This window comes from Ipomoea nil, unplaced genomic scaffold (assembly GCF_001879475.1).
Source record: "Ipomoea nil cultivar Tokyo-kokei standard unplaced genomic scaffold, Asagao_1.1 scaffold1834, whole genome shotgun sequence".
Lineage (NCBI taxonomy): Eukaryota > Viridiplantae > Streptophyta > Magnoliopsida > Solanales > Convolvulaceae > Ipomoea > Ipomoea nil.
This window is the reverse complement of record NW_017618262.1, coordinates 3,190,311-3,215,074: the sequence shown is the minus strand read 5'-3', so window position 1 is coordinate 3,215,074 and position 24,764 is coordinate 3,190,311. Positions and strand designations below refer to the sequence as shown.

At 32.2% G+C, this 24,764-nt stretch overlaps 2 protein-coding genes across 3 annotated transcripts; both read left to right on the top strand.

Moving 5' to 3' along the window:
• Positions 1-12,546: 12,546 nt before the first annotated feature.
• Positions 12,547-15,944, top strand: LOC109193029 (protein UPSTREAM OF FLC). 2 transcript variants are annotated; one of them, XM_019343800.1, is made up of 7 exons: positions 12,547-12,915; positions 13,167-13,625; positions 13,701-13,770; positions 13,889-14,004; positions 14,178-15,051; positions 15,146-15,448; positions 15,564-15,944. In XM_019343800.1, the coding sequence occupies exons 2-7, from the start codon at positions 13,400-13,402 to the stop codon at positions 15,631-15,633; spliced, it is 1,659 nt and encodes a 552-aa protein (XP_019199345.1). In that variant the 5' UTR covers positions 12,547-12,915; positions 13,167-13,399; the 3' UTR covers positions 15,634-15,944. The 2 variants fall into 2 exon arrangements, with proteins under 2 accessions (XP_019199345.1, XP_019199346.1); XM_019343801.1 differs by having other exon boundaries at positions 12,911-12,974.
• Positions 15,945-19,823: 3,879 nt separating this feature from the next.
• Positions 19,824-24,133, top strand: LOC109193028 (receptor-like protein 12). The gene is made up of 3 exons (XM_019343798.1): positions 19,824-19,956; positions 20,732-23,705; positions 23,839-24,133. The coding sequence occupies exon 2, from the start codon at positions 20,779-20,781 to the stop codon at positions 23,695-23,697; it is 2,919 nt and encodes a 972-aa protein (XP_019199343.1). The 5' UTR covers positions 19,824-19,956; positions 20,732-20,778; the 3' UTR covers positions 23,698-23,705; positions 23,839-24,133.
• The last annotated feature ends 631 nt before the right edge of the window (positions 24,134-24,764 follow it).

The window sequence follows — 24,764 nt, the reverse complement described above, 5'->3', positions numbered from 1 at the left end:
TCTATTGTACTCTTTTCTTGTCTAGGTTTTTCCCACAGGGTTTTCCTAGAAAGTTTTTAACGAGGCTAGATCATCGACAAATAATGTCCAAGGGGGAGTGTTATAAATAGTAATGATTGTGGACATTATTGTGTAACGGTTTCCTTTATGTCTCCATTATTGTATTCCGTTACACTTGTTATTATATATATGTCATTCTAATGTAATGATCATAGGTGTGGTATAAAGGAATAAGAAACCCTCTATTTTGTCTCTACTCTTCTTCTTGTTCTTACTGTTCTTCACGAGCTAAAGGCCTGCAAACAAACTTGCAATACAACAGTTTTTAGGCAAAAAAAAAATAATAAAAATTTGCGGATGTGGAGTCAACGGCGCGCGTTTGATCAAATTATGAATTTTCTGTTATGAGATTATGAATTTTATGAAAATTCATAATCTCATAACAGAAAATTCATAATCGCATAACAGAAAATTCATAATCGCATAACAGAAAATTCATAATCGCATAACAGAAAATTCATAATCGCATAACAGAAAATTCATAATCTCACAACAGAAAATTCATAATCTCATAACAGAAAATTCATAATCTTATAATAGAAAATTCATAATCTCATGGTTCCAAAGTAAATGTGTAGGCATGGTTCCAAAGTGAATGTGCAGGCACGAATTCATAATTTATGAATGTCCGTGATTTCGGACGGGAATATGTAGGCATGGTTCCAAAGTGAATGTGCAGGCATGAATTCATAATTTATGAATGTCCGAAATTATGAATGTAATGAAAATTCATAATCTCATAACAGAAAATTCATAATCGCATAACAGAAAATTCATAATCCCATGGTTCCAAAGTGAATGTGTAGGCATGGTTCCAAAGTGAATGTGCAGGCATGGATTCATAATTTATGAATGTCCGTGATTTCGGACGGGAATGTGTAGGCATGGTTCCAAAGTGAATGTGCAGGCATGAATTCATAATTTATGAATGTCCGAAATCTTTGTTCACCTCAAATTAAAGTGAAACCGCAAAATGTGAAAAATAAAAAAGAAAAGTCACGCAATTAATTTTTTTTTTTTTTTAAAAAGAAGATAACGGTGTACTAACACCGTTGAAACCGTGTTCACCATTCATGGTGAACACGGTTCCATGGCATAACGTCTCCCCAATACTTTATCCCAGATGTAGAATGTATAAAGATAGAGTCCAACTGATGATTTTTTATATTAGAATTTTAAATAGCCAACAATGTCGATGGCCTTCAATTTTAATATTTATTTTTTTACTAGTTTTATATGCACAATGCACAACCGATTCAATGCCTAATGTTTGTATTTAAATAAATAATTTAAAGTATATTAATGTAAAATTATATAAGAAAAGTTCATTATTGTTTACATTAAAATTAATGTCTAATTTGCACTTATCTAAACACAATTATTATCTAAATATTTATTGTGGTTGGTATAGTATTAGGTAGTAGATATTACTTTTGGTTGAAATTACTCTAAGTTTTGTTAATTCATTTTTGGATAGATTTATCATTGTCATATACTTCATTGCTTGTCCGCTTATTTTTTACTGGTAGTGTCTTTTGTGCAATTGAGTCACTGTTGCTAGCTAGGTAGCGTTTGTTGGGTAATATGGTTGAAAAATCCCAAAATAATAATTCTACAGAAAATTATTATTATATGGGAATACAGAAAACTGGGAAGAAAAAGCGGGAGTGTTTGGATATAGGTTTAGCACGAGTTCGAACACAAAGTTCTTTTCCTTAAAACCTTATTTGCTACCTCCCACAAGTGCTAGGAGCGTTGTAGCCTAGGTTTTCCAGGATAAAACGTGCTACGATTCTTTGTTTAAGCACCTAAACAAAGAACCCGGCAAACAAAGCAATAGTAAGAACACTGCTAGGTAAAGAAGAGAGTAAAAGCAGAAGTTTTGGAGCAAAAACTGTACTGGAATTCCTTTGTTTTCTAACTGTGTTAAAATGCTTCTGTCCTACCTCTCTTTATATAGGGATGTTGGAGGGATAGCATTCAACATGGCCATTAAATCTATATATCTATATATCTATATATATATATAAAAGTAAAATCCTCCTAACAAATTTCCCCCCCAAAACTTTTGTAGTAAAACTTATTTGGTAAGTAAATGTCAAATGGAAATTAAATTAAATAAATAATAATAATAATAATAATAATAATAATAATAATAATAATAATAATAATAATAATAATAATAATAATAATTTTATTACCTTAAATAAATAAATTATTATACTTTCCTTTTGAATTAGTATTTTCTACCTATAAATACAAGGGCTTCTTCAATCAAAGAATCTCAGACTCATCTCTCTGCTTTCTTTTTGTATGAGTTTTTTTACATTTTTCTAACTATATTCTCACGTACTTCAATATGTTTTGCAGTTTATGAACAATATTGGTTTAGTTTTTATGGAAGATTGTAGAGATGCGATCGAGGATGATAAAGACGGTAATTTTGATGATTTTGTAAGATTTTCTGAAACTTAGAGTTAGTATGTTAATTTCGAGATTTGTAAATGCCATTCAAGTTTCTATGTTTTTTTAACAATTTTAACAAGCATAGTTCATTTTACAGCATTTTTTATAATTAATATATATATATATATATATATATATATATATATATATATATATATATATATATATATCCGTAGTATAATATAATATAATAATAATAATAATGTTATTAACTTAAATAAATAAATAAATTATTATTCTTTCATTTTAAATTAGTATTTTCTACCTATAAATATAAATTAGTATTTTCTATCTTAAATAAATAAATTATTTTGCCTAATTTATATTATATTCTTTAAGCTACAATTTTGACATGATATCTTCGTAGCCCATTTTATTATATTGAGCCTTGGTACACAAGTTCAAATCAAATATATGTATGTACACGCATAACAATAATCCTAATCTATAAATTTTTCCCTCAAAACTTAGAGGCATTTATGTAATATCATCCATTATTTATATATAGATATTATTTTTTTTTTGGTGAAGATATATAGATATTATTATATGCCATTATATTCAAATCAAATTATAGTAATTTTATATTCATCTCCATTTATATTAGATATATTCCTATTTCTGTGTATTATAGGACTTAATATATTAGGCATAATCAGACTCAAATCAAATCAAATTATAGTAATTTTATATTCATCTCCATTTACATCCTAATAGTATTCCACTATTCCTATTTTTGTGTATTATAGGACTTCAATATATTAGGCATAATTAGACATGTATTTAAGAAAAAAAACGATCCCCATATTAACTATGTAGGAAAGGAAACAGATTAACTATTGTATATGTAAATTGGAAAAAAGTATCTGTTATTAATAATTTACTGGAAATAAAAAACATTATATTAATAATTATCTAATATAATTAATATATATTAAAAAGAATTATTCGTTGGTAATAAAAATGACATGAAAATTAGGCTAATTAAAAAACAAAATGATAATTAATACTTGATTAAAATAGATCAGAATATATTACTGAAAATAAAGAAATGTGTTATTAATAAATAACTACTTAATATGTAATAAAAAAAGAATCATTGATTGAAAATAAAAATGGAATGAAAATTAGTCCAATTACAAAAGGAAATAATAATTAATATTTAATTGGAAATGTCATGAAATATATAAATTATAAATATATATTGGTAATTTTATTAATATTTATAGTATAAACTAATTGATATGTATAAAAATAATATTTGACTACGAATAGAAATGACATGGAAATTAGCACAATTGAAAAATGTATTTGTTAATTAGAAAAATAATTCACTGATATTAAAAATGACACAGAATACATAAATTATGGTATAATATATTTTAAGAAAAAAATGATCTCCATATTAACTATGTAGGAAAGAAAACGGATTAACTATTGTATATGTAAATTGGAAAAGGTATCTGTTATTAATAATTTACTAGAAATATATAAAAAAATCTGTTATAAATAATTAACTAATTAATATGTATCAAAAAAAATCTTTGAATGAGAAAAAAATGGCATGGTTGGAAAAGGAAATGATATATATATATATATATATATATATATATATATATATATATATATATATATATATTGAAAACGGGAAATAATAATTAATACTTGATTAAAAGTGATACAGAATATATTACTGGAAATATATAAAATATTTTATTAATAATTAACTAATTATTATATATTAGAAAAGTATCATTGATTGAAAATAAAAATGGAATGAAAGTTAGGCTAATTGAAAAAGTAAATGATAATTAATACTTGAAAATGGCACGAAATAATTAAAGAGAGAGCTCATCTATATAAAAGGAACAATGATCCTCTTATAAACATAATTGCTTGCCCATCACTGTAGGCAAGTATTGAGAAGTCAAAACGTTCTTATTTAAGAAGTTTTAACTTTGTCTTCTTATTTTAGTTTTTATTTATTTATTTATTTATTATTAGTGGGGGTTGTGAAAAATTAACCCAAAATGTATGTGTTGTATTAATTTTTAGCAGTTTGGAGTATATTACTGAGTTATTATATAATATATTTTGGTGTTTCGATTAAAGCTAAAATGTTAAAATGACTGAATTTATTAAAATTTTGGCGAATTGATCAATAATCAAATAATAATAATAATAATAATAATAATAATAATAATCGTCGTCGTCGTCGTCGTCGTCGTCATCGTCGTCATCGTCGTCGTCGTCATCGTCGTCATCGTCGTCATCGTCATCATCGTCATCATCATCATCATCATCCAAACAAAACAATATACAAACTAAAATTAAAATTAGAAAAAAATAAGAAGAATGATGTGGGATAATTTTAATCTCACATTGAAAATGTTTGGAAAGAGGAGCTCTTGAAAATGTTTACAAACATAATTGCTTGCCCATCACTGTGGGCAAGTAGTGATAAGTCCAAAGTTTTTTTTTTTTTTTTAATTTTTTAGAAGTAAAGGAAAATTAAAAATGGAAAGGAAATATTTCAGTAATAATATTTTACATCATCAAGTAGTAAAGACATATTTTAAAAAATAGTAAATGTAAATTAAAAATCATCAAATTAAAATGTAACGAAAATTAGGTAAAAATATCACTACATCTATATTCTAATTGACTGAAAATAAAAGAAATAATTGACTGAAAATGAATCTAATATTACTAATTGACTGAAAATATAAAATGAAATGAATATTAATAATTGACTGCAAATAAAAAATGATTCATAATTGACTAAAAAAAAAGACAAATAAATGGTTAGATCATTTCATTTTAATTAAAAATGGAATGAAAATTAAAAATTTGAGGAAAAAAATATTTCAATAATAATATTCAACATTATCAATAGTAAATGCATATTTTAAACAATAGTAAAGGTAAATTAAAAATGGAACGGAAATATTTCAATAATAATATCTACATCATCAATTAAAAATGGAACGAAAATTAGGTAAAAAATCACTGCATTTGATATTCTAATTGACTAATTGACTGAAAATAAAAAATAATAATTTGCTGAAAATGAATCTGATATCACTAATTGACTGAAAATATAAAAGGATAACTAATTGAGTAATATTCTACCATTATATATTTTAACCCAAATAACCCGTCCCGATGAATTGAATGTGTTAGCTCTAGACGAAGATGAACAAGATTGCGTTGTCACTACCAATGTCGTCTAAAAAGAGGTTTCAATAATGTGTAAATATAATCGGGGATATTAAGTTTTTTTTTTTTAAATGAAAAAAATTGTTATATATCTTGACAAAAAAATATATCTTCCATACAAATGAATAAGGATACCAATTCATTTCTATAACTGAGTTGTTAGAGAACGAGCACATTTGCCTAATTTATGAAAATACTAAATAATGATAAATAAAATCTTCAAAGTTATAGCACCATATGTGTACATCTAGACATTAGCTATTAATTTGAGCAATTATTTACACAAATTCAAACAATAATAACATCAAAATATATAAACGATGCAAACCATATCTTTAATTGCACTATATAATATTGGATGTTCTAATTTAAATAATTATATATCGATTCATGTATTCTTACTATATTACAACAAATTCATTCCGTGCATCGCACGGGTGCAAATACTAGTTGGTATTAAAACCAATTGTGTAACACCTGTAACAGCCACCCACTAAGTAGGATTAAACTCAAGTTTAAAATTGGAATTAAAACTGTGTTAATTCTAGTAACAGACGAGTTTAATGTTCTGAACTTTCGGGTTTCTGACCGTTGGGGTGCACGTTCAGGACACGAGAGTGCATCTCTCGTGCTGTGGTGTAACACGAGAGTACACCTCTCGTGTTCACCGTTGCACGAGAGTGTTGCTCTCGGTGCACCACAACCTCTCGTGCTCTCTGTTCGGTTCGGTACCTCTCGTGCTCTCTGTTCGGTTCGGCCGAACCAAGTGACTATTTCGATTGGAAAATGATATCGAAGTTTGGCATAACTTAGGTGCCGGCGCACGCTAGTTCAGGCTTGAATCAAGCCTTTTCAATCTCTTCTAGTTAGATTTTGATTTGCACCCCCCTCCCCCCCATGCGCGCGTGAGAGAACCTCTATGCCATACAATTCTACAAGTTTCAAAAGAGCTCTTGTATATAAGGGAGGGCAAATCTTCTTTCCAAACCAATGTGGGACAAAGTCCACTATTTCCTTTCATTTCCCAACTCAAATGGGTCTACTTTGAGAATCAATATCTCATTCACCCATTATCCATTTTGAGCGTACAATATATCAATCTCTTCGTCTCACTACGAAGAACCCGAATCCACTTTGACCCGACCCAAATCGGAAGTGGACCCCACTGATAATTGTACCACAAAATAGCCACTTAATATGCCATTTTATGTCATTTTAAGCTAATTTTTCCAACAGCGTTTAGATCTGAAAGATAAAAAATTTTAAGTGAGCTCGGGATAAAACCCTAGGTATTTGCCTATGATATATTTATACCCGACGCAATCTTCGTTTTATTATTATCTATTTTAGATTCACATGGATATATGCGTATGTTGTTTACTCACAACAGACGCATATGGTTTATGAATTTTAAAATAATTATAAAAATAAATTTAATGGTGATATTTTAATTATAAATTTGCCACTTGTTACTTTACGCGTCTGGTTTTGTCACAATAGACTCAAATTGTTCAACTTTTATGGTTATTATTTTACTAGTGAAATTTTTTTTGTGTTGGTTATGTGAAAATAAACCTATTTTAAAACATACACAACAATAATATGTAAACTTTTTTTTTTTTTTGTTTTCAGACTACACTGATATTTGTGTACTTCGCGGGATGGGGCTAATTTAATAGAGTTTTAATCATTATATTGACAATTCTTTTAAAGTTGTTGATGCATACACATACATTAGAACTTTTTCAAATGTCTTTCGGTCAATTTTTTTTTTTAAAATTACTTATTGTTGTCTTCTAAATTTTAATTTAAAACTTGTCTATTTTTGACCCACCTATTTTTAAAAGTCATGTTTTTTCAATCATAACACTACTTATCATGTATCAACTAGTTAGCTTTGATATTTGTAAAATAAGGTGATCAGATAACATCAAGAATACTCATTTATTGGTGTTATATCCGTTGTGAAAAATTATACTCGAACTTCCACACAATGTAGTGAATAGAAAACCTATTGTCACTGAACATATATTTCATGTTTGGTTCTTTTTTTTGGTTGCCCAAAGGTATCCCTCCAGCTGATAGCCGGAAGACTAATCCCCCGTCCCTACTGTCAACACACTAAGTGGTAGGGGATTGGCCAAATGGTTTGCTCCATTCACATGAGTGGGGATCGAACTCCCAACCTATCAATCTATTTTAGTTTATTTAACCACTATATTAGTTGTTTGACTTAATTTTTTGATAAAGTTGTTTGTCTTAGTTAAACAATCAATATAGGTATTTGATTAATTAACTTTTTGTAACAGCTTATTGTTTCAAAATGCTAAAATTCAAAAAATTAAAGTGTTCAAAGCAATTTTTTTATCAGTTTTTTGAGAGAATAATTTTGCATGTAATCAGTTATCAGCTAACAGCTAATTTACCAAACACTTTTCTACAATAAGATCAGCTAATGTTATCAACTAGTCAAATTTACTAACCTAATCAGCTAACATTTATTTACCAAACACTCCCATAATATTTATTCCTGTTTTTCAGTTTTCATTAAATGGAGCTCACGAGTCTGGAATGACATATGTGCATTACGCATATATTTGCCGTTGGTTTTTGTATTGTTCTCTTATCCAGAAAGTGTAGTGATGTCATTCTGTGGGCAGTTTGAATATGTTGGAGCTTTAAATTAGAAAGCAAGGTAAGGTGGGGATGGGAGACAAAGAAGGAATGAGAATTTAATAATGATAAGAAGAAATGGAATGGAATGCCCTACTGATTATGGAAGGAACATGGAGGCTGGAGCTAGCACATATGAATGTTCAGTGCATTAATGCTTGAAGACACCCGGCCATCCATTTCATTTGGCAGGCAGCTACTTAGGATTACACGACTATTTCACCTAAAGTGTACATTCAAATAGTAGTATCGTCAGACTCTCTCATCACACAATTGTATTCCAAATCTCGGGGTGTGATTGAGTGAAATGGACTCATCCATCTTTATATGTCAAGGATCGATCTTTTGCTTTGGGTATGAAGCAGCCTTAAATCTCCCAGCCAAATGTATCTACAATTCAGTAAACGGATAAGATTTCTTATTTTGAAAAGATACATATTATTGTTAGGGTGCATTCAAATGTTGTAATGACTATTTGTTCATATCAATGTTTAAATGTTATACTATTATGGTGTAAAAAAATTCAATAAATGTATTCAAAAAGTCAAAATGTATATTGTACCTCAGTGTATTTTTCTATATATTCATGGTACTAAAATGTATCTCGTAGATCTTTTTTATTTTGTATTGTTTAGAATTTATAAGGAGTTATTATGTAATATATGTTGAACATTTAACTAAAATGACATTAGAATGTATTAGTTTCATAACAATTAGTAAAAATATCGAGATTTACTGAGTTATTAACAATTGATAAAATATTATGATGAGGTGATGTATCAATCATTTTTTTTTTTGACTAATTGGTGGCTATAGTTGTTCAAAGGATATATGGCTATTTTCATTAGCTTTGAACATTTGGAGCAACAAATTAAAGAAAGAAACATTTGACATTGCAAAAAGAAAAAGCCTTTTAACAATGGTGAAGAGTGATAGGCGACAGCTCACAGGAGTTGAGAAAGTTGGGAGGGGAAGAAAAGGGACGATGAAAAAGATGGTTGTTGCTTAAGCAAATAAAAGCAGTCTGTCCACTCTTCCACTCCAACAACAATGCATTTATTCTTTTAGCCTTTTTGACATCTCATTTTTTTTAAAGGCTTATTGCATATAAAATTTTCACTTTTTTTTTTTAAAAAAAAAAGTTTCTTCTAAGGTGTTCATCAACATAGGACATATATATCAAGTTGTATATGATACAATCATACAAGTATATCTTGATGATTAAGTAATGTAAATGGTCAATATTGTTGGTGCCAAAATACTCATGGGATCAAAAGTGTAACAAAATTTAAGGAGAAAATGTGGTGATAAAAGTAAAAAATCATTATACTTATGCTATAAATGAGAAATAAATTTTTTGTTGAAAAATTGACGAAGATTTCACAAGGACCATTTGCGTTAATAAATTGATACTCGTTGACCAATTCTGCAAGTTTTGAAACTTGTGAATCAACCTTGTTAGTGTCACAATATTCGTGGGACCTAAAGTGCGAAAAAAACTCAAATTGATATTGATTTTAAGCGGGTTTTTTTTTTTAACTAATCATAATTTTGTTGAAAATTTATATAGTAATGGAGATTAATGGTTCAAATGGAATACCATGAAAGCTTAAATAATATTTGGAGTTGTGGAGTTATAAATATTATTTTAGTTTGGTAGAAAGTTAATATGAAGAATGAGATTGCTGGAAGACTTTGTCTATTCCCCAACATTGGGGGATTATTTCCCAATATAGGGGAATTGTGTATTTCATTTGGAAAATGATTATACAGCACGTAAGCTTCCAATTTCCCAAACTTACATGCAAAAGTGTGCTAGAAAATTTATATATATATATATATATATTTGCACAGTTATTTACATGCGGTTCACAATCTTACAAAGGTTCATAATTACATATATATTCATGTTGAACATGGTTTATGTAATTAATATTCTCTTATGATAAATATATCATTTAAGATATATTTTATGGAAGATAAGTTTTTAAAACTGCAGAAAACTTCCATGTAACTTCTCCAACAGTCATATTTTTATTTATAAATAGTTTGGAGAAATATCGGAAAAGATACATGCAATAAACTTGCATTAATCTTGACATTTCACAGTTCTACAATTATACAAGAAATTATTAAACAAAGCAACTTAAGAATTTCATTCATCTTCTTGTATCCCATAAGATTAAATCTTGAACCTTGCTGCATTTATAGAGGGAGATTTAAAGCTTATAGGAAAGTGATTACACGCCTGAAGATATCAAATGATCCAGTTTTTGTTTCCTGTTGTTTTATGTATTTTGTTGTATTTCAAATGTATTACAGATTACAATTATTTTTTCCAACAAATTTGAGAGTATATAACTGAAGTCCATATTTTTGGTCTAAGTTGTGAAGATTATTATATACAAATTTGGTTATTAAAGATTATGTTTATTAATAGTTTCATTTTGTCATGTTAGACCATCGGGTAACCATGTAACTTGTGTTGCTGTTAAAATTGCGTACTTTTGAGTAACTCTATTAATTTTTTCTTTTCCCTCCAATAGTTGTGTAGGCAAATCATATATTTTGAATGAGAGAGAGTTAAAGGGAGAAAGAAAAATTCAATCATCTCGTAATAGTTGATTTCCACAGTTTTTTCAGAACAAAAAATAAAACGAAAAAGAAAAATTATACGGTTAACTCGCACTCTCAAGCTCAGCGCATAATCCCATATAAAGGTAACATTTTTTTTCATCTCCCTCTCTTATTGTTGTTGAGTGTTGACCACCAAAAACCCTTTCAAAAAATCCAACTAATATCCTTGCTCTTAGTATAGTCTAGGGCCTGGGGGTTTGGAGAGTCGTCACTCTTCCTAATACTTGCCATCTTTTTTTATTCACAATTAATGAGATCTATCATTTGATTTTCAAAAAAAAAAAAAAAAAAAAAAGGAAAGTAGTAAAATTTATTGAGATATCTATAATTGTATTTGAACTCTATTTGAAATTTGAAATATCAATATAATTAAAGCAATTAAAACGATGACAAGAACAATTTATTATGTTGAATCTTTATTTTCTCTTTTTTTTGAGTAGTTAAGTTTACTTTCTATGACACTGACATTTTTTTTTAAATATTCATTCAATGTTCGATCATTTAATTACTATTTTAAGAGTGATAAAACTCTCTATTTTTGAAATATGAATACAATAGTGTAAATTTTATCACCGCACACGAATGTAATTATGCTATTTTTTAAACGTTTTTTCAATATGAATACGATAGCATAAATTTTGTCACCGCACACGAATGTAATTATGACATTTTTTTAAAACATTCATTCAATGCTCATTTAATTACTATTTTAGAAGTGATAGAACTTTCTATTTTTGAAGTATGAATACGGTAGCGTAAATTTTGTCACCGCACACGAACATAATTATGACATTTTTTAAAACATTCATTCAATGCTCATTTAATTACTATTTTAAGAGTACGTGATAAAAACTCTCTATTTTTGAAATATGAATACGGTACTAACGGTAGTGTAAATTTTGTCACCGCACACAAACGTAATTAGTATGTAACTCATTATGTAACTCTCTAAATCTTATTTGATACAGAACACTTTATTTGTCTCGTTTTACATGTCATTAACGTAATTAATATGTAACTCATTTTGTCACCGCACACGGACGTAATTAATATGCAACTCTCTAAATCTTATTTGATACAAAATACTTTATTTCTCTCGTTTTACATGTCATTTATATATATTTTTTAGTATTATTGACTCTGTTACAATGCAATACCTGTTCATAACTACTTTCTTAACCTACTGAAATATAAAGAGTCAATACTGTCTTCACTGATACTCAAATCTACTGAAGCTTAAACTCATGACTCCGTGCCATTAGACAACGTCATTGGCATATAAACTTTATATAATCATAATAAATTTATCATTCTGAAAGATTAAATTTAGAAGAGTTTCATTAAAACCTGTTAACTAAACTAGATACATACGGAGTAAAATATAACAAGAATGAATACTTAATTAATCACTTCATCTTAACTTGAATTTTGTTGTTGTACATGAGTAATTACTTGTACCATTTTAAAAAGAAAACCCGTACTGCACTGTTTTATCTTCTGCATTTTCATTAATAAAGGACCAAAGTGATGGCGATGGGGGTAGGGAGTTTGAAAGAGGAATATGGAGAGACAAAAGAAAGAAGGAAACAGAAGTGAGAGTAGAGTGAGGTGAAGTCAAATCACTATGCACAAACTTAAAACCCCCCATCAAATCAGCCAAAAGAAAACGCAGCAGCAAATCCGGTAAAAGCCATACCAAAAAAGCTCGCCGCCTGTAAAGAAAACCCACAGCTACCCCTCTCCAAATCTCATTAGTCCCTTTCCTTCTTCTCCTTCTTCCCGCTTCGCCGCCATTGCTGAGCTCCCCACCGTTTTTTTTTTGCATTTTATTGAATGTGGGTGTTCAATGTTACCCATCAGGTTTGTCTATCTGTGTGTACTGGTTTTTGTGTGTATGCTTATCAATACACATCGAACAGGTTGTCCACTTGTCCCAGTAGGCCAGGCGGTTTACTTGTTTTCATTATTTTTAGAATCTTCTGGTCGTGAAATTGCAATCATTGATTTTTTTTTTCTTCTTGAATTTAACACATTTGCGGAAATCCTTGTCTGTCGCTCGTATTTTCTGAAAGTTTTTCGGACGAAGCTTAAAAGTTGGCGTTTTTATGCAGACCCAGAAGAGGAAAAAGCGAAGAAGTTTGGCGTCTTCATGGACTGAGCTGCTGCGGTGCATGGACTGTTGATCTTTGCGATTATACTTTGATTTCGTGGCGATTCTAGCTCAATCCCAGATCTATTGTATCTATCCTCACAATCAGTGATTCAGAAGCCGTATGAATTGCTTGTTTAAGAGCGAGCTTTCTGTGAAGATCGGAGCGGGAGTATTTTTGAGTTAGGGTTTGGGATGGAGGGGCGGATGAAAAAGTACCGTCCTTTGAGCCCGGAGAGAGCCAAAGTTTGGACGGAGAAATCTCCAAAATATCGGCAGAAACAGCAGCCCCGGAAGGAGCAGGAAAGTAGTAATAATAACAGAGTTGCTGTGGTGTATTATCTTTGTAGAAATCGGCAGCTTGAGCATCCCCATTTCATTGAAGTCCCTCTTTCTTCCCCAGATGGCCTCTACTTGAGAGGTATGTATACTTTCTTTGTGGCCTCTAATTCTTTCTAGTTTTGAAATTCTGAAAAATTTGTGTTTTTCTCTGAAGATGTAATTGAGAGGCTTAATGTTTTGAGGGGCAGAGGCATGGCTTCAATGTACTCTTGGTCTTGCAAGAGGTAAGTAAAGTAGTCCCAAGTGTTTGTTTTCTTGTTGTTTGTGTGAATTTCAGCTTTTGATTTCCTAGTTTTACATTGATTTTGGGTATTGAACTTATTTGATTGTTTGGATTCATAGGAGCTATAAGAATGGGTTTGTTTGGCATGATCTTTCTGAAGATGATCTCATTCTTCCTGCTCATGGTAATGAATATGTTCTCAAGGGTTCAGAACTCTTGGAAGAATCTAATTTAGGTATGCTGTTATATTTTGCACTTTCGATTATGGAAACATCGTCGAGTTGTTGCTACTAATAAATTCAATGCAAGAACCCTTGATTTGCTTAATCTTTCTAGTAAAGTAAGTGATTGAGTGTCTTGAATTCTGGAATGATAAATTGGTAATGTGAGCTTTCATTTTCCTTTCAGGGAGCTTCAGCCCTGGAAGAAACGTTAGATTTCAAAACCCAAAACTGCTACCCGAACCGCCATCTGCTACAAGCCAAGATGATTCTTCGTCATCTTCCAGCATGAATGGCGGGAGAGGAACAAAGCCTTCTCAGGACGATGAACTTTCTCCCCCGGTTGAACGTCCCAATTCATCTGCTGTGTCCCCCGAGTCTGGGAAAAATTTCTCGTGGAATGGTTCGTTAAGCTTGGCAGAGTACAAGGTGTACAAGAATGATGTCTCTGCTGATGCTTCCACGCAGACAGAAGAAAATCCGAGCAGAAACAATAGTGTTCGGGAGACCTGCACCCGAGGCGTTTCAACGGACGATGGATCTCCCGAGCCTGAAAGTAACGGGGGAAACGACAGCCAGCACGTTTTACAGATAAAAGAATCGTCCGAGATTTGCAAAGAGGCGGCAGTTTCACCGCCTCCGTCTACATCTAGTGTATCATCGGGTGGCAGAACCGATACCTTGGAGTCTCTCATTAGATCCGATATCAGTAAGCTCAACAGCTTTAGAATCCTCGAAGAGGAGGAATTCCGAGTGCCCACAACAAAACTCAAGCCTTCGAATATGTTAATGCAATTAATCTCCTGTGGTTCCATTTCGGTGAAGGATCACAGTTTTGGCCTTATCCCAATGTACAAGCCGAGATTTTCGCATTCCAAATTCCCATCCCCACTATTCTCAACCTCATTAACCTTGGGAGAACTCGATTGCCTGACCGAAAATCCTAGACTAATGGGTCTGAGGTTAGAAGATAAGGAGTATTTCAGCGGGAGTTTGATCGAGACAAATGTGCCCAAAGGAGTAGCTGTTCTTAAACGGTCATCATCATTTAATGCTGACAGGTTAGTAAGATATCATCATTTAGCGTTTAAAGTAATCAATCTTGTAATCCATACACTTTTTTTGTGCATGGAAATCATATAATTTGGTTTGCAGGACTAATAAGCAGATTGATCCAGTCGAAGACAAAGAGGATGTAAGCTCGACAGGCTCAAAGTGCATCCCCCGAGCAATCAAGGTGTCATTGAGTAAGCATCCAAGAAGTGAATCAATGAGATCTCCAATTTCCGAGGGTCCAAGAATCTCATCCGAAGGATCATCAGAGAACCCACAAGCCATCACATTTGACACGTCAACAGGAGGAAGCAGGAGAATCACGGAGCCTACCTCGGGAAAGAAACAGTCAAAGAGAGCCGAATCTTTCAGGGAGGAGGGGAACGTGATCAAAATTGAAGAAAGTTAAGTTTCAACGCTGTGTGATTCAAAATACTAGGCACAAACAACGTAAACAATGCACATTCCCTTATTCATGTCGGTTGAGAACCTGAGATTGTTTTTCATTTCTTACCCACAGGCTTGCTTCAGGAGCTCGGGTTATAATACAGTCAAAAGGATCTCCCGACAAGGAGGATATCCCAGCGTGAACTTTGAACAATTTTGAAGGCCGCACCAGTTTTCTTGCGGGGAATCAGTAAACTACACTCATTTGCAACTGAATCAACATTTCTTCATTGTAAATCTATGTAAAAGATGAAAACTTGAAGCAGATTGAGTATCTGATGATACTTGGATGGTAAAATCCTTAGGTTTTGGACTTCACTTCTTTAATAGTATATGCACCACAATTAATGGTTCCAGACTCTCCCTCCCTGCTAGATTTAGGTAGCCAAAATGGTTGTTGAATTGGTACTTTATTTACTGGAAATTATATTGTGATGATTCACACGATACTTCAGAGCACTGTTCTTTAACTTTGGGGTATTTCTTCAACAATTCTCCCCAGTGAGGGTCATCAATATAATAATGCATGGGTTCACTGAGTTATTGGCTTTTTTGGGGTTAAATAATTACTCCCAACAAGATCTTGATTCTCTTGGCCTGTCCAAATGATTTAAAAAATTACCCAATTCTTTAATATGCACAGAAATACCAAAGTTTTGTTTGTTTTTTAGGCAAAATAATATACTAATCTTCCAAGGTTGGCAGACATGTCGGGCGCTTGGAATTTGAAAGCAAATATATAAAATGAAGACACAACACACAACACGACATTCACCAAGGAAAAGCTGCATTGGATGCCTCTTTTTTCTTAAAATACTTTTGGTTTCTTGTTTACGATAGACTAATCTTAAACTCTTAGAAACTTATCAGGAATCGTCCAATTAGTCCTTCAATTTTCACCCCAAGGACTCTTCATCACCTCTAATCAATTTTTTAAGTTTTGAACCTCTCGATGATCTCATGTCTTCAGTGAGAATCGAACTCCCGTGAATGTTTTGACTTGCTGGAGACAGCTTTGACCAGAAGTGATAGTTGTAAAGTCAAATTGAACTTTAGAGCCCCCATTGTACTGAGGCCAAGAAACAAAATATATACAGAAATCAAGACTGAATTGAAAATGTGGGCGACCCCTCTGCACCACTAGTCCACTATCCACACACTATTTGCCTGAGCCATGACAGCTTCTGAATTTCCAGTATTCTTCAGCTGTCCCCAGAGCGCCAGAATCACACTGAGTTGACCTCCAAAAAAAAAAAGTGTACAAAATAGCCAGAACTGATGAGTTCTCCCGCCACTCTCTTGTTACAATCAAGAAGTAAAATACTCTCAAGAGGGTGAAAAAAGTGAAAATTTTGATGATGTCTAGTTTAGTGTTCATCTGACACTAATAATCAAAATAAAGTATATTACAACAAAAAAGCATTATATTGCGTGATTATATGCAACTAAATGTTTACCTTATAAAGATAGACTGAAATCGGATTATAATGTAAATTTAAATCTAACAAATTAACTAATATAATTCATGACATTTTTTAGTATGGACTCCCTTCACGCTCCCCTGGACAACTAAATTTAAAGGGTTAATCATTTAGAGCAACCCTAATGGATTAGTTTGTTTGAGGGTTCACATTAAATAAAATGTAAAAAGAGTTTAAAAAAATATCATAATTGGAATGGTTCCTAGCTAGCGGTCACTCGAATCATTTAAGGGACTAAAGAAGAATATGCACTTGCTAGGTTTTATACATGACCCAATTTGAGCATTTAAAAAAATAATAATAAAAAACATGAGTTATTGCGGACTCATGCCTTTTCTATTATTTGTCACTTTACTTTCTTTTTATTTCACAACAATAAAAAAAAACCTCAATGGGAGTTGAACTTGTCAAAATCTTTCCCAACATTGCAACTGGTTGATCATTTGCAATTAGGACAACCACAGTCCACACTTGTTTTTTTTTTTTTTTTTTTCCAAATTTTCCAGAACTAAAAGACTAGTATTTTTTTAACTGATGTAGATGCTAGTTTTTTTCAAAAGTTTACTCTTGCAGAAGAATATTTTTTTTTTTAAAACAACCAGAAGTGCACACTTCAGCCTGCGTCAGAGTGGCCGCCAACTGCAGCCACTCTAACTAGAAGACCTTTGTTTTTTGTTTTTTTTTTTTTTTTTTTTTTTTTTTAGAATTGTCAAATTCTGCTTTTTATTTTTTACTCCATCTTCTCACTCCTATGTGGCACCTAACAAATTACAAATTTTTTTTGACTATTATGGATGCTTTTGGTTGATCATTTGCAATTGAAATCTGTCCTATGACTAAAACAGGAAAAGAAGACAACCTAATTATGAATTTATGATCCATTAAATTAAAGTTGGAGATGTAGATGGAGAAGGGATCGGAGGAATGAAGCGACAAGGGATTTAATTGTAATCCGATTGGGGCGTCCTGGGAGAGTGAAAGATTAATAATGTTTGATTTGAGTTGAAATTAAAGTTGAGACAAACACATGGGTGGGTATAAAGTTGCCTCTCACGTGGATAACAACAAACACTGTATTCTTCAAAACAAAGTGCATGCAGTAAAGAAGCTGGGAAGTCTCTGTCTGTTGTTGAGTGCCTGAGACCTGAGTGGTTAGGACTTAGGAGTTGGAGTTGAACATACTACAATCACGACAGTCTTTTACTGTATTATTTATATCATGAACCAGGATTCACATAAAATTATGGATCATAAATTAAAACAACAAGGTACAGAATTCATATTCATAAAGTACAAAATTTTATAACACAAGATACATACACATATTATATATTTACTTAATTTTAAAATCTGAGTTAGGTACATAATTTGTGTTCATAGGCAGTGGCAGACCCAGAAAATCATCTGAGTGGGGACGAATATTAAATGACGTTAGAAATATCAATCACAAAATATCAAACAACCATACCATAATAAGGTTAAAATACAAAATACATTATAAATTACAATATATTTATGATAAAATATGAAACATAATCAATTGGATAAAATAATTTGAATAACAATATATTCATAAATACTTTTAAATTTTAATTTCTTTTTGTTAGATCGATTTTTCTAAATTAATTCCAATACAATAAAGTATATTATAAACTTGTATACTACATTAATTAAATGATTTATAAAAACTAGACTAAAAGAGCATTTAATTTGTTAATTAAATGATTTATAAAAAGTAGACTAAAAATATTTAATTTATCTTGTGAAGAAATGAAAGAGAGAAGATAATTAAAAGTATTGTTAATGAGATTTGAATCCATGTTCATAGGTACAAAATTTCACAACACAAGACACAAAAATTTATAACATAAAACACAATTACTAATTTATTTCAAATACAAAATTCACTCATAAGATACAAATCATAAAACAAGATACAAAAAATCATAACACAAAACAGAAACACATAAACCAGGGTTCATAGTGTAGTGTAACCCTAGTCCATGATATAAGGATTGATTTGGCGCGTCTGTTTTATTATTATTATTATTATTATTATTATTATTATTATTATTTTTGGGTTTTGTTGAAATCATAATTTGGTAGCAACTCCACTTTTGTTTCTTTGTAATTACTAATTAACCCCTTTGTTGGGCCGCACCGCACTTGTTTAGCTTTGTCTATGTACTAAAGTTTCAAAGTGTATGCTTTCAAAAAAAAAAAGTTTCAAAGTGTATCTTTAAAAAAAAAAAGTTTCGAAGTGTATGAAAATGGGTTGGGCTTCCAAGAGAATGCCGACCCGGATTGCCTAACCAAAATAATTGGAAACTCCATTTTAAAAGATTGAAAGACCAAATGGGCAATTTATATCGTGTACCACGACGCATATAGTAATGTGCATTCAGGTATAAAAAGCACGCAATTGTTGACGTTATTCCGTCCGTTCAAACGGTCAAAACTCCATTATATGTATTGTGTTATGAGTTTCTGTGTATTGTGTTATGAGTTTTCATGTATTCAGTTAAGAGTTTCTGTGTATTATGTATCATGTAAGATTATGTTTATTCAGTTAGGAGTTTCTGTGTATTCTGTTATGAGTTTGTGTATTCGAAATAGAGAATTTTTTTTTAGACAATGCACTAAAACGACATCGTTTTGGGAGGTACGGAACGCACATTGCTATGTGCGCCCCGGTGCACGGTATAACGATTGGACCAAATGTGACTCTAATAATGTTTGAGATAGGGTTCGAACCCCACCTTGCCATCTCCACTTATGATTAAGTGATCAATCAAGCTCGACGCAAATTACTAATCATCTTACTATTATATCCTAGCAACCGAAAGATGTGATCTTTTACAGATGATATTAAACCAACAGGTGTGGAATGCGTTAGGCAGAATGAAGAACTGATAAGGAAACCCTCCACGGCTCCGCTCCCCTCTGCATTTACCAACACTCTTCATTTCTTCTTCATATTGCATTGTAAGTCGTACCTGCATTTAAACGGGAGATTATTGTTAGTTTCCATTTTGATTCTTCGCTTTAGTTTGCTGAAGACTGATGCGCAGCAAAAAATTACTTTAATCTGTTACATACCTTCAATCGCCATTGATTTCTGCAATACATATATATATCTGTGAGATATGCTTGCTATTACATACGATGCATATATACATCCAACTACCTGTTGCTCAAAGTTGAATTCTTATGAATTGGAGCAATAGTATTTAGAGAACTCCTCTCGAAATCGATTAAATTTTAGTTTAGTTTGAATCTAATATGAATTTCGAGTAGGAGAGGTTAAGATAAAAATATATGCACGTCCTATTGGCTAGTCAAGTCATGAAATGAGGTAGGAGCATTATCTTTCTAGTAACCTGTAGGCTGTAGGCTGTTGGATTTCAATCCATTTTGATCAGCTCAAACAGTTAACCTATTAATCCAACCAAAACATGGCTGGGCGGCTTTGAGTGGAGGACTTGGATGCATTGTCATTTAACTTTTCTGCTCCACGAATGAGACCAATGATATATATATATATATGTTATCAGTCTTCTTGGTCTGTGTTGAAAATTTCAAAGTAATATAATTATGCAGAAAACTGTGCTAAGTAATACACTGTGTCTGTGTGTATATATACACATATAGACTGAACTTCATTTTATTAATAACCATCGAAATATTATGAGCATGGAACCTATGAACATGCTTACTACAGTTGTCCACTTGATTTCCCTTGCAACTTTTCTGTGTCTAGTAGGACCAGAATTCAATCTCACACAGAGAGTTGGTGCGGAAAAAACTATGAGGTGTTTGGAGAGGGAGAGAAAAGCTCTTATTGAATTCAAGAAAGGGCTTCTGGATGACGATGGCGTTCTGTCATCTTGGGGTAGTGAGGATCATAAAAGAGACTGCTGCAAATGGTGGGGTGTTCGTTGCAGCAATAAGACCGGCCATGTAACAGCCATTGATCTTCGCTGTCCCGTAGATGATGATTTCTCGCCACTTCAAACTCCTTTGGGTGGAAAGGTTAGTCCATCTTTACTTGAGTTGCGGCATTTGAGTTATCTCGATCTCAGTTACAATGATTTCCAGGGGCAAAGCATCCCAGCCTTCATTGGTTCCCTCAACAGTTTGAAAGTGTTAAATCTAGCATTTGCCAACTTTGCTGGTAATGTTCCAACTCATCTTGGAAATCTTACCAGTCTCCATATTCTAAATGTTTCGTGGAATTTTCATTTATCAATCAACAGTCTTGAGTGGCTCTCTCAACTTTCTTCTTTAAGATACCTTGATCTTAGTGTAGTCCCCTTTGAACAAACCCTGTGGCCGGAAACAATTGTTAACCTTCCTCATTCCCTTGAGAAATTGCGGCTGAGTAGTTGTGGACTGTTTGAAACTATTCCCTTCACCATCAACTCTTCTGCATCTCTTTCAGTTGTCGATTTCTCTCACAACAATCTTACTCTTTCTTCAGTATCCAACTGGTTGCATAACTTCAGCACAGGTTTGACTAGCATTGGCCTATCATATAACAATTTAGCAGGCCCCATCCCTGAAACATTTGGGTACATGGAATTTCTTCAGCACCTAGACCTTTCTGGAAATTTTTTCTCAGGTAGCATTCCTAAATCTTTTAGGAATTTAAGCCATCTAATCTCCCTTTCATTATCTGATAACCAATTAAGCGAACCCCTTTCTGAACTACTTGAAAAGTTATCAGAACATGCAGGTCAATCACTAGAATCCTTGTGGTTAGATGGTAATAAACTCAATGGTTCACTCCCAGACATTAGTACCAGATTTTCATCCTTGAGAGAATTGGTTGTATCAAATAACCAATTGGATGGATCTTTGCCACAAAGCTTTGGACTACCTTCAAGTCTTGAATCTTTAGGTTTAAGGGGTAACAGAATAATGGGGTTATTTCCAGACATCAAAAGTTTTGGACTTGAATCCCATCTTAAGTTCCTGGATTTGTCTGATAATCAAATTACTGGGCCATTGCCAGATTTAACACCATATTCATCAATGATAGAGCTGTATCTCCAAGACAATCAATTGCAAGGGGTGATAACTGAAGCTCATTTTTCAAACCTTAGCCAAATAAAAGTCTTGGATTTATCCTTTAACTCATTGTCTTTGAACATCAGTGATGATTGGAACCCTCCTTTCCAACTTGAGGCTATAGGTTTAGCAAGCTGTAAAATGGGGACTCAGTTTCCAAAATGGCTGCAAACTCAGGGTGGATTTTTCTCTCTTGATATCTCTTCCGCTGGTATTTCTGATACAGTGCCTGATTGGTTTTGGGACCTCTCTCCCAGAATTGAATACCTGAACTTGTCTTACAACAAGATTGATGGCAAAGTTCCTGATTTATCAACCAAATTTTCTGGTTCTCAAGTAATAGATTTTAGCAACAATGGCTTTTGGGGTCTCATACCTTCAATTCCTCCAGAAGTCAAATCATTTCATCTCTCACATAATAAGTTTTCTGGATCAATTTCTTTCCTGTGCACAGATGCCACTCATTTCACCGCTTCTCTTGACCTCTCATATAACCAACTCTCAGGAGAGATTCCCAACTGCTTTGAGAACTATGCAGATTTGGTCGTACTAAATCTTGCAAATAATTATTTCTCTGGGAAACTTCCTCACTCTTTAGGCTTCCTGCAACGACTTGTGTCGTTACATTTGAGAAACAACAACTTTACAGGAAAGTTTCCACGCTCATTGCAAAACTGCACATCATTGAGAATGATCGATTTTGGAGGAAATCAATTTACAGGGAGAATCCCACCATGGATATGGACATCTCTAAGTAAGTTGATCATTGTAAGTCTTAGACATAACAAGTTCAGTGGAGACCTGCCTCCAAGTTTGTGTCACCTTAACAATATTCAAGTCTTGGATTTTTCTCGAAACAGAATGGCAGGGAGAATTCCATCTTGCTTCTACAATTTTACTTCTTTGATTCAGAAAAACAATTCCACAGGAAAGACTATTGTAGGTGTTGGAGAATATTTTGGAGCAGTTTATAATAATGTTGACTACATAGACAACATTTTGATTCAGTGGAAAAACCAAGATTCAGAATATAGGAACCTATTGAGATTTCTAAAGAGCATTGACCTTTCAAGCAATCACTTGATAGGAGATATTCCTGAGGAATTTTCTGTCTTGAGAGGATTAATTTCCTTAAACCTGTCAAGAAATCATTTGACAGGAAAAATCATCCCAGGAATCAATCAGATGGAAATGTTAGAATCTCTTGATTTGTCTAGGAACCAACTCTCAGGTGAAATTCCAGCAGGCCTGGCTCATTTGAATTTTCTTAGTGTTCTTGACTTGTCGAACAACAACTTGTCAGGAAAAATTCCATCTGGCACTCAACTTCAGAGTATCAACGCAACATCTTATGCCGGAAACAGTGGACTATGTGGGGATCCACTTCCCAAATGTCATGAAGATGTTCCTGCCATCAAAGAAAAAGGCGATGATTATGAAGAAGAAGAAGATGATGATAGGCTTTTGACGCTAGAGTTTTACATATCCATGGTGCTGGGTTTTTCAGTAAGCTTCTGGGGCTTTGTGGTCACTTTGTTCCTCAAAGATTCATGGAGATATGCCTACTATAGGTTCTTAAGTGACTCCAAAGATTGGGTGTATGTAACAATGAAAGTTTCATTTGTAAGACTGCAGAGGAAGTTTTGGCCACACTAGATGGGATGGTAAGTGTAGTTATATGCTCTTATCTTTACAAGATATAAATTACTCCGATCCCTTTATGTATAATGTTATTTGGCATTCCATTTTGTATCACACCTATATGTAAAGCGTTTATTAACAACCTTGACATGACAGATGGATTCTGCAGAAATCGGGCATGAACACTGTACTACCAGCAGAAGTGCAGCATTGCATTAGAAATTTGAAGAAACAATGCAGTCAGTTTGAAGATTTAATTTGTGTGTTTTGTTCACCGGTCATTTAGAAAAGAAAGTCTATACTCCAACACCATTTTCTTTTCACATACAGTTCCTTTTGTTTGATGTTAATGTCCCTTTAATATTATTGCTACGTGTGATGCATGGTGTTCCTTTTCACATTGCCAACAACAGTTGATGGTATGACAGATAATAAATTCCAATAGCCTTTTTGGTTTTTCCAATAGCCTTTTATCCTACTCATCTCTCACAAATTCTTGTAGTTTTTGCTTTGAAATTCTTATCACTAGTTAATTATTTGCTATTTCATCTAGACCAAATTTATATAAGAGGGGGTTAAGGTTAATTAATGGAATAGTGAAATGGGAACCAAATAATATAAGATGTACCATTTGCTTAATAAAGTGTACAAAGGATAATTTTCCCCTTACACAATTAATTAGAGTTAATTTTAGTTTTGGTTCTAGTCTAAATTTATAAGTGACAATCCACTTTTAGTCATTTTTTTTAAAAATCAAAACACCCTCATTTGGTTCTAGTATTATTGTGGCATGATCATTTTTTGTCATCCGTTAACAAAATGGTTGAAATGCCGTTAAATACAAAGATATTTTGTTTTTTTTTTATTTTAAAAAAATTATACAAAATAGGTTGACCAGCTATATTTTTATGCGTTTTAAAAAAAAATATTTATAATTGAAGATCAAAATGTCATTGTATTTAACGAAATTTAAATTGTTTTGTTGATAAAGGACCAAAAATGGTCATGCCATAGTAATACTGGGACCAAAAATGAATTTTCTGAAAAAAAAAAAATTACAAGTGGACTGCCACCTATAAATC